A 10800-nucleotide genomic window follows, 5' to 3' on the forward strand; every position below is an offset into this window, starting at 1 on the left:
TAGTGCCAAATAAGAGCTTAAGCACAGACACGGGACATGTCAGCCATTCTGAGTTAAGTGCAATTGAGGCTTTGCTAATAGTACAAGTTAATAAGCAAGGCCAAATTTATAAATGTATGTTGTTTGTCTGATTGAACTCTTATTTGTGTATTAGCAAAACTTAGTAGCAGTAAGGAATCAAGGACACGAAAATAAAAATTCCTTGTTGCAGAGGCCATGCCCTTGTGCTTTTGTCTATATACGCAACTTAATGGAAAATAGTACGCTAAACCTTTTGGGTTAATTATCTAGTTGCTCTCAGTTGTCCATGTGCAGTTTTGTCCCTAGAGGCAGATCGGTATCTCGATTCCCGAACTAGAAGAAGATATGGAGCTCGATTCATGACCGCTCGGAGCCGACGGGGATCTCAACGCCTCCGCACACAGCCCGGTAGCTGCAGCAGACAGCCGCGCCCTCCACCGTCCCAATCGACATCGCCCTCTCGGTCGACCGCGCTTTGTCCTAGCTACCGACATGGGTCGCCTCCAACCCCGTCCCACGGCGGCGCGTTTCCCGCTAGGTTGAATCTGCTCACCGCTGCGAGCTCCGACGGCGTGTTTCACCGTTTTATCGCACACACAATGGTTCACTACTGGGTCCCACAAGCAACGGATTGGAGAGTTTGGTCTCCGCTTGTCACCTGGTCCCACCTGAAAGGGCCAAGTCAAATACGTTGACCTGACGTAGATTGCAACACTCACAGAGCAAGTCCTTGCACATAGACTGGGGGCAAAACTGAGTATATGGAGGTCTCTAAGGGCAATCCCATAATTAACCCAAACTTTTTTTCTACTCTTATTGTCAGTTTCTGTTAATACTTCATAATCCTGTCCACGAGTAAAGATTATAAATTTATAATGTGATAGGGATTGCACTGTAGAAACCTAGATAAGAACAATTACCTTCATTCATCATGTTCCAAATGGTCCTCTGGAAGTGTTGTTTTCTTGGCAAAAAACGTAAAGCACAATTTCAAAGTTAATCATACTCATTTTATTTATAGTGTAAGGACAAGCTCAACTAACCTAACAAAATAATTTCTTGCCAACCTTAAGGAAATTTGGTCAAGTGCCGCAGTTTATGATACTCCCTCCGATCCATAGTAGTTACAACTAATATAGATGTATCTAGACATACTTTCATTCTAGGTACACCCATACTAGTGGAAGTAATATGAATCAGAGAGTAAAAGAAATCAGAAATGTTTGAAAAGAGTAAAGGAAAAAACCGAAAGACAGCACAGCACCGTATCTGAGTTCTCTTAAAAGGAGAATGTTACACTTAAATATAAACTCGTCACATACGCACATCACATCCCAGATGAACGCTAGATGCAGAAAACAAGGCTGTGAATCTAGGGGGGGAAACCAAAAATGGAATCCCATCCGTTGGATCTGTGATGCTTGACAAAAAGAGATCTGTGCACTTCATGAGGAAGATCCTTCCTTCATGGAATGCTGATCCAGCCAAGAGGTTATATCATCAAGAACTTGGAAAATTGCCTCATCGGGTTCACCTTCCAAGATGGAATGGTAGGCATCTTTGTATAGCCGCAGTGTCTTGTCTGACGTCTTTGCTTTTTCATATAGATCTTTACTCACGGCAGGGTCAGTGACCAAATCCGCATCACCATGCAAAATGATTATGGGCAGGGAAACCTAGATGGGAAAATGAAGCAGACTTTAAAATCACAGAACGGAGTAATAACGTACTCTTGTGTCCCAATATGTAAGGCGTGATTGACTTTGCATGGTCTTTGATGCACGACATTGACTACTAATATGGCTAGAGTATATCATGTATAAATGGTATCGTTGTATCTTTTTTGTGATATACTTTTATTCCATGTCTTTATACTAACTGTGTAGACTTATTATAAGTGAAAGCCATGCCAAAGTTGTCCATGATGACCAGAAAAGAAACAAATACGGAATGCCAGACCAGAACTAGGTTCCGTAACCTGTCAGGGCCTGTTTGGATTAGAGATATCTTTTGTGTGTCCTCTGGTATTTAGTTCAAATTTGAATTAAATACGGAGCACACAAAAAAAATACTTATATACCAAACAGGACATCAGTGAGTTTATTAACCCCTCAGAAAATTTCCCAACCCAGTCCGCAGTTCATAACTTCTAACTACACTTATCTGCCTTGCCAATATTCTTGACCACGCCATGAGGCAACATGTGGCATAACCAAAGAATCAATGCGATTTCATGCATCCCAAGAGTTTAAACCAAATAATTTACGACGGTTATTGATATCAGAATGAGAAATGTCACAAGCAACTGCATAAAACTTCAATGGTGTGTATACATAGAACTAACCAGAACAAACAAAAATAAAACACGTACTTCTTCTAGACGACTTTCTATCTCTTGTGTGGTCCTCAGCATCTCCAGAGCTGTTCGGAGACGTGGTTTATCCTTGTAGGCAATCACATTGTAAGAAGTCTGCATGAAGAAGCGAATTAATAAAAACATACTTTTTACTACGAGTAAGCCACACGTAGCTATAACTGAATAGGAAGTTCTACATGAAACAGATTAATCTCTATATTAACCAAACAATTATTTCATGAGTAACAATCCTAACAACTCCTTTTGAATTATGTTTTAGCACATACACTAGCATAAATGTGCCCAACATTAGAAGCATAAACAAAAAAGATCATCTGTAAGGCACAAGTCTATTGTTCGACTACACAAAGGAGGATGCCCTTTCTTCTATAGATGAAGTATCAAATGTATCTTTTTTTCTTCTTCCCAAAAAATATGAATTTAACAGTTGTCACTATGTTCCATGTCAGATGTAGCGAAAATAGAGAAATAAAGACAATAAACATATAAAGAATATAAATTTGGGTCCAAGAGAAGTCATAAGTATGACAGGTACTGACCTGCTCTCGTTTTTCCTCCTCTTTGAAGGCCAATTCTGCCAAGTCTTTCTGTGGAACAAGCTTCTCTTTTGGAAGGACTTTAGCCAAGAAAATTAGAACTTGCTGAACAGGCCAAGCTGGAACAACATCATCTGACATCTAATAGAGTGATTTTGTGAATTAGTGACCAAATATAACAAGCATAGACATGATCTTACACAGTAAAAGTACCTTGCACATGGGTGCAACAAGAATTGCACCACTCCATTCATTTGGTTGCTTAAAGTGAATCTTCAATGCAACTGCTCCACCCATAGATTGGCCAAACAGAAAGCTTGGGAGACCTCTATAATCAGGATTCCCTGCCAACATATGAATTGCATTTTACAGTGAAACATTCACACTACATGGATTTCCTTACAGCAAAATCAAGGAGGAAGTAACTGCTAGATATAAACTCAGTGATAAACTAATTGCAGCGAAAGACAAGTTCATTTCTCATATAGTGAATAAGAAAACATCATAGGACAATTTATTCTTTATCACAAAAAAGATTCACTCTTCTTAACCTTCCAGCAGTTTGGTAACGTGGACGCTATAGGAGTATATGTAATGCATATACTGAGTTCCACGTGAAACAATTTTCACATGTCACTGTTGTCAAAAGCAATCAGTTTAATGTACTGACGCAAGTAGTTGATTAACGCTATGGAAATATTTGCAATCAATTTCAGATTTTGTAAGTAACACTTAACAGTGCCATATTATTAGTGCTAGATTGATGTTGCTCCTCCGCAGAAACGTACTCCCTCTAGTACACAATATGTGTTTATTTAGCTATTTAGATTTGGTATACATGTACATGTCTGCATTACCTTAGAGCATCTCCAACAGGCGCTGTAAAAGCCCCGCGCGGCAAAAAAACCGCCGGTTTGCCGCGCGCGGGCGCTGCCGCGCTGCTCCAGCGGAGGCGGGAAAAAGGCGCGCGCGCTAAAGTTTTTGCCGCCCGCGCGCTTTCGCGCTATCCCGCGCGGGAAACTTGCCGCGTGCGCTGCCGCGCGCTTTAAACTCGCCACGCGCGAAAGCGGCCAACTGCCATCCCTCCCACGCGTCCGTCTCTCTCCCCGCCTCTCTCCCTCCCGCGCCGCTCCGCCTCCGACCGTTCCACCTCCGCGCGACTCCGCCGTCGTCCCCTCCACCTCGCGCGAAGATGCCTCCGCGCCGCCGCCCCGCCTCCGGCTACCACGGCGTTCGGGCGCGGCCGAGCGGCCGATTCGACGCGGAAATCCGTTCCGGCGAGGAGCCGATCCGCCTCGGCACGTTCGACACGGCGCACGAGGCGGTGCGGCGTACGACGCCGTCGCCTAGCGGCTGGGCCGCTCCCGCCGCGCAATGAACTTCCACGACGTGTTCACGCGGGAGCAGGCGGAGATGCTCGCGCCGCCGCCGCCGGTGATCACGCGGGAGCAGCAGCGCCGACAGCAGGAGCTGGAGCAGCGCCTCCTCATCGCCGAGCGCGACGAGGCGCCGCGCCTCGAATGGGCGCGCCACTTCCCCGAGGACGTCACCGCCACGGAGGCCTTCTACGCGCAGAAGGAGGAGGAGAAGGCGGCGGCGAAGGCAAAGAAAAAAGCTAGCCACGACAAGCGCCGCGCCGAGTCAGCGGCGAGGAAGGCGGCGAGGAAGGAGGAGCAAAAGAAGAACGGCGCAGGGCCGTCGACCATCGTCCTCTCCTCCTCCTCCTCCTTCGAGTGGACGACGACGCCGGTGTCGGAGACGACTCCGAGCAGCTCCGACTTCGACTGGGAGTCGGACGAGTAGTTATTTGTATTTTCGTTCTATATGTCGCATTGTATCGTTGAACTTTTAAAATATATTCGTATTTTCGATCAAATTTTCATAGTTTGTTTGATTTAATTTTCAAAAAAACGGTCGGATTAGCAGTTTGTGCCGCGCGCGCGCTGCAAAATAGAGCCTCTGCCGGGGGCAAATTCGCTATCACGCGCGCCAGCGGTATACAGCGCGCCGAATCGCCGGTTTACAGCGCCAGATTTTACAGCACCTGTTGGAGATGCTCTTATTGTGGTAGTAAAATAAATGGGAGAAAACATATATCTTTGTGGTAGAAAAATAAATGGCAGAAAAGATATATCTTTGTGGTAGAAAAATAAATGGCACATTCTAACTGTCCCCAGTAATTTGTATATAGAAAGAAACAGAACGAGAAACCAGCAATAATAAAATGGTGCAATACCTTTGAACTTAGCAAAAGTTTCGGCTACATCATCAACAAGAGTATCAAAACTTGGAATATATCCATGAAGTCCTTCGGAAAGACCAAAACCAGGGTAGTCCAGTGCAAATACTCCATATCCAGCTGATGCAATCTTCCTAGCAATCCCTGGAAGAACAATGAAGATAGAAAATGTAGCAAAAATGAAACATCAAAGTGAACTTAATATTGGTAGCATACAGGGGAACGGTACCATCAAGGAAAAAGGTACAGGTGTCCCCATAACCATGGCAGAGACAAACAATTGCTTTCATGCGACGATTCTCTGGAAACCAAGATTTTGAGAATATCTCGACACCTCTCGAGTTCAGCTCATATGACTGTCCAAGAGGAAACAGATCACAATAAAACTTTAGCGAACATATAATCAACAAGAACAAAGGATCAAATGGCACATTGTGGCTTAAGAGTTAGAAGTACCACTGAGCAAATAAACATTGCTGGAATACCATCTTACAATGTCTATCCAGCTTCATTCTAACTTTTAAGCATGGCAAGCGGTAGTTTCATCACTCACTGCAGAACTTCTCTATCTTTTTTCAGGGGTGAAAAATATTATTTATTAAATACTAGTAGAGCTACAATCGTATTAAATACTAGTAGAGCTACAATCGTATGCAATTACATCAGCGATTTCTGGCAGAAAGCCACGAAAACACCCAGCAGTTCTTGGTTGAGTTCTACGGATCCTCGCCAGTTTGTTACTTGCACCATTTGCATCATGATAACCCTGGCTACTTGGACATTTCTATTTGATATCAAATGTACTTCAACACTTCATTGGCTTATACATTTTTAAACAGAATTATTCAATATGATAACAATAACTTTGCATACTGCTCATTTTCACAAAGATACTTAGCAAAATAGATCAGTATGCCTGCTGTCACAGTGGGATTTCTCGAATCTTTCTATTTACTAAAGGAAGTGCACAAACTACTGCAAAGATGGGCCAATTCTATATGTTTCAAAAAAGTCTTGCATGCAAATGCATAGCAAAAAGTAATGTATTGTAGCAGGTAAGTGACAGATATATTAATTATATAAAACAAAGGTAAATAACTGGCGCTACACTGCGAAATAGTACCTCAGTTGTTCTGATGCCATCGTACTGTGCCTGCAACATAAAGAAAATGCTAAGAGATATCATCCATGTCAGGACTAAACATCAAAGGCAAAGTTAGCTTTAACAAAAGTATCAGAACTCAGAACACAGGATATCCAAGAATATACCAAAGGTGAATGTGAGAATTGGGTTGCATTTGTTTGGGACATTTCATTAATTCTTTTAATTACTAATGTGTTATTTCACTACAAATAGAGTTGTCAGGCATTGGAACATAAATCATATGCCAGCCTAGCGCAATAGCCAGAAACCACGCGCCATTTGCTAACGGCATGCCAGCTTCCTCTCGCGCCAAATTTGGTATGAGATCATGTCGTGGCTCCAGATGACATGCCGGCCGCCTGAGCACAACGCCTATCACCGACTGGTGGATCGAGGCCAAGCAGACTATCCCCAAGTCACTGCGCACGGGCTTTGCCTCGATTGCCCTATTGACTCCATGGATGATCTGGAAACAGTGAAATGAATGCGTCTCCGACAGCGTACAGCCCTAAGTCTCCACGCAGATCTCACGAATCGAAGAGGAAGCTGCCATCTGGGCTAGAGCAGTCGCCCTTGGCCTAAGGGCAGTCCTGCTGACGACCTGGGACATCCACTGATGCTTTATTTTTGTATCATATCTGTTCCTCCTTAATGGAGGTAGTGTCGTGTACTCTAAACTTGCTCTCTTTGCAACGAAATGAAACGTAAAGTCTTTTTATGTTTTCTCGGAACATACTTTTTGAAGCATGGTTACATATGTCATGTCCAGAGCTTCAATTAGTAATTTTGGAAGTAGATCAACAAACAGTATCTTTGATTAACACATACAGCGAGGAATATAGCTAACTAAGTCTTAGCTTATGGAAACAAATATACAAGATCATATGGAAGGCGCACATTTTTGTAACAAAAGTATATAGAGGAGAGACCTAACATAGTAGTAAAATACCTACATCTGAGAAATAGAGAAATACAATACAAGTGAGTAAAGCGCACTGTTGGTCCTGAACTAGCAAGGGTATTGCTTGAGTCCTCAAATTTTATAATTTGTAGTATTAGGTTCCAAATATAAACTAAGTCCAAACCTGACATAATTAGTAATTGGCAAGATGTAATAATATAACGACTGCATCCACTGCCTAAGTAAAATCAGTGGAAACCACTTCCTCATTGATTTTATTTATCACATGATAAAGTAGCGGCTTGAACTTCCATGATGCTACGCAAAATATATATTTACCATTTAACCACAAACTCGGGATTGGATATTGTATTTTTACTGACTTAAACAAGTTTAGGGAGCAAAAAACAAAATAAGTAGCTACTATGCTTGAGTAAGAGACGCATTCAGATTTAGAGACCCATAGTGCATCATCTCTAACGAATTGGAGGTAGGAAGAATCATCTAACTGATGGAAACAAACCTCATTTAATAGAAGGAAATAAATGACTGTTGCCTAAGCAATTGATGTTGTCTAAATCCAAGCACATAAGAAGTACCCTTGCTATTGTACTGCATGTACAGTACCACACTACAGTGCCAAGCAGCGGACATGAGGTGGTTGTACACACATGAGAAAACTTAGGCGGCGGCAAGAACCAAGTCAAGGGAAGGAACCATACTGACGATGGCATACACTCATCTTTGCAGATGAAGAACAATTGCTGCAACCTCATATGAGAACTCAAGAGAAAGGTAGGAGTGGAACTGACCATAAGAGTATTGCTTATATTGTTAAAACATGACAGAAGATTGGAGTGGCACTTGGTAAGGTTTTATTTTTTGTTGCGACCGTAATAAAATATAGTAGGCAAGTTCTTCCCTTTGATTTAGACCAGGTATTCGGAACCCATATTGTGATCCAAAACTAGATTTACACCTTCAAGAATGCAAAACTAGGCAGTATGTCTCGACCATTCTATTTAACTAGAACTAGAACAGAAACTGTGATTAGTTTGCGAAATGGGCGATGGCATATTGCTTCCTCCCACCATTGCAGTGAGCGGTCAGAAAGCATTGCGTTCAAACACTGACCAAGTTTGGGCCATGTTGATGCAGCTACAAGATCTAGACCATTCTCAAACATGCCCTCCCAAAAAGAACATATACGTGTCCAGAAAAATGAGAATCATCCAGAAACACATCAAGATTGGCATGATATGGATACCGTTGGGAGTTAAAACCTTGCTGACCTATTACAGATAACACCTTTCAGGAAAGGGAAGGGAAGAAAAGGAAAGGGCGCACCTTGAAGAGGCAGTGGTCAATGCTGAGCTGCACGCCCTTGAAGGCCTCACGCACGCGGCGGCGCTCCGGGGCCTGGTCCAGACACGCCCGCAGCACCATCCTCTCCAGCGCCGGGTCCACCCCCTCCCACTTCCTCGGCAGTGCCGCGGCCGCAGCCGGCATCCCGAGCGCGGTAGCAGGCACAGCCGTCACCTTGGCGTTGACGTGTGGCATGGGGGTTCAGCTGAACCTGAATCGTGGGTTCGGTCACAGATACTCAGAGCGGAGAAGAAGAGAATCAATAAGTAGGCATGATAATCAGCTGAACTGACAATAAGGGTAGGGTTTGTTACGATGTCGAGTACGAGCTCGGATGAATGGATCTCCAGTTCTCCACTTGACGGCAGTGAAGCACCAGCAGGGTGGGGAGGAGTAGAGGAGGGCAACGCCGGTCGACGAGAGAAGGATTGGAACGGGGGGTGTCTGGTTGACTTCGTCGGCGAGGAGGTGGAAGGCGCAAGGCGGCGAGGGAGGGGGGTCCGCACTTCTGGAGGGCCCGTGGCCGTGGCTATCACTCGATTTAATAACTCTTCCGGTGTTGCGGGGGGAAAGAGTGCGCTGCGGCTGCACGCATCCAGCTTCCTCTTTCTGCACTGCGCCTAGACTGCGAGGGCAGTGACAGCAGTTCTAGCACATCCCGTAAAATCAACCCCGTGAAATAGGGCACAGAAAAGTCAGCTTCGGACGTGTTTCGAGCTCCCATAGATTAGATGCCGCAAACATGAACGGATAAACTCGAAATCAAATTTTGCGGGAGAATTAAACAAGTTTATCGGTAGATTAAGTTTTTTTTTTAGGGAAATCGGTAGATCAAGTTTGTCGGTCCAATTTAACTATGCGCGGGTTTGTCAGTCCAATTTAACTATGCGCGGGTTTGGTAGGTTGGGCCGGAATCCTGTACCACTGGCGTAGCGAGATGGGCGCCCCTGCACGTCGCGAACGGGCCACGGGACACATTTGGTTTGGTAATCTGTGTTGTATTGGCCCGAACAGAAATGCAGGTTGTTTGGATGCCTAGATATGGTGTTTCATCTATGTTCAACCACAGCACACGTGTTCGGTTGCCATTTTGGGCGCCCAGGTAAAGCTTCTCCTCACCACATTTAAATATGGTGACCTTACCAGCACATAATGACACATATAAGAGCTCAAACACGATCATAAGCACAACACACAGTTAGATACACAACGAAGGTACTACTAATCCTAGCGTCAGAGTGGTAAGACGCCTACTTAAACTTGGGGGCAGACTATCCAGGTCCAAAAGCAATATTCAACACCCTCTACATGCCAACATTACAGTCACATATGCACAAAAGAAAGTGTTTAACACCTCCTAAAGGACATCACAACTACTGACGGCGACCTTCAGACATAAGCAGAGACAAGGATCAAGCACCAGAACCTTAACGGCGAGGATCAGCATAAGGGCACTCACGATGCCTCTTGCAGCTGAAGATGCTGGAGCAGGAAGTCTCCTTCCTGAAGACGTCAACCTTGAAGCCGTCATCCTGAGAGGTGAAGACGATCGTGTCGTCGACACGGACTAAAAGCCTGGCAGCGAATACGCTCCAGGACTTGATGAAGGCGACGTGTTGGCCCATCCTTCCACTCGCAGCGCTGGCCCAGGTACAAGCACACCTTCATCGGTGGGCCATTGTTCTTCAGCTTGTACTCTGTGATCAGGAGCTGCTCCATGTAGGGCGGCACGGCGAGGGCAAGGAGGTCCGGGCTCTCCACCTGCACGAAGAACGCCGGTAGCCGCTGCCTAGGAGCGTGCCCGAGGTCAGCAGGATGGCCCGCGTGAACCCTTGGCGCAGTGATCTGCCGATGCGCTTGCATGAAGCCTCCATTGAGCTCACGAAGCTGCACCCGGACAGCCATGTCCCTTGCGTCTGATACGTCTCAAACGTATCTATAATTTCTTATGTTCCATGCTACTTTTATGATGATACTCACATGTTTTATACACATTATATGTCATTATTATGCGTTTTCCGGAACTAACCTATTGACGAGATGCCGAAGGGCCGGCTTGTTGTTTTCTCGCTTGTTTTTGGTTTCGAAATCCTAGTAAGGAAATATTCTCGGAATCGGACGAAATCAACGCCCAGCATCTTAGAAATCCACGGAGCTTCCAGAACACCCGAGAGCCACCAGAGGAGGGCCACAGGGCCACCAGACGCCAGGGCGGCG

At 44.9% G+C, this 10800-nt stretch overlaps 1 protein-coding gene across 2 annotated transcripts; it reads right to left on the reverse strand.

Moving 5' to 3' along the window:
• Nucleotides 1–1254: 1254 nt before the first annotated feature.
• On the reverse strand, nucleotides 1255–9087 carry LOC124649890 (caffeoylshikimate esterase-like). Of its 2 annotated transcripts, none has more exons than XM_047189459.1 (9): nucleotides 8898–9087; nucleotides 8566–8794; nucleotides 6297–6326; nucleotides 5403–5529; nucleotides 5171–5317; nucleotides 3148–3278; nucleotides 2938–3075; nucleotides 2393–2491; nucleotides 1255–1697 (listed from the first exon to the last, which is right to left on the reverse strand). In XM_047189459.1, exons 2-9 carry the CDS (start codon nucleotides 8776–8778, stop codon nucleotides 1467–1469), a joined length of 1116 nt encoding a protein of 371 aa, XP_047045415.1. In that variant the 5' UTR covers nucleotides 8779–8794; nucleotides 8898–9087; the 3' UTR covers nucleotides 1255–1466. The 2 variants fall into 2 exon arrangements, with proteins under 2 accessions (XP_047045415.1, XP_047045416.1); XM_047189460.1 differs by having other exon boundaries at nucleotides 8877–9087.
• Nucleotides 9088–10800: the final 1713 nt, after the last annotated feature.

This window comes from Lolium rigidum, chromosome 4 (assembly GCF_022539505.1).
Source record: "Lolium rigidum isolate FL_2022 chromosome 4, APGP_CSIRO_Lrig_0.1, whole genome shotgun sequence".
Lineage (NCBI taxonomy): Eukaryota > Viridiplantae > Streptophyta > Magnoliopsida > Poales > Poaceae > Lolium > Lolium rigidum.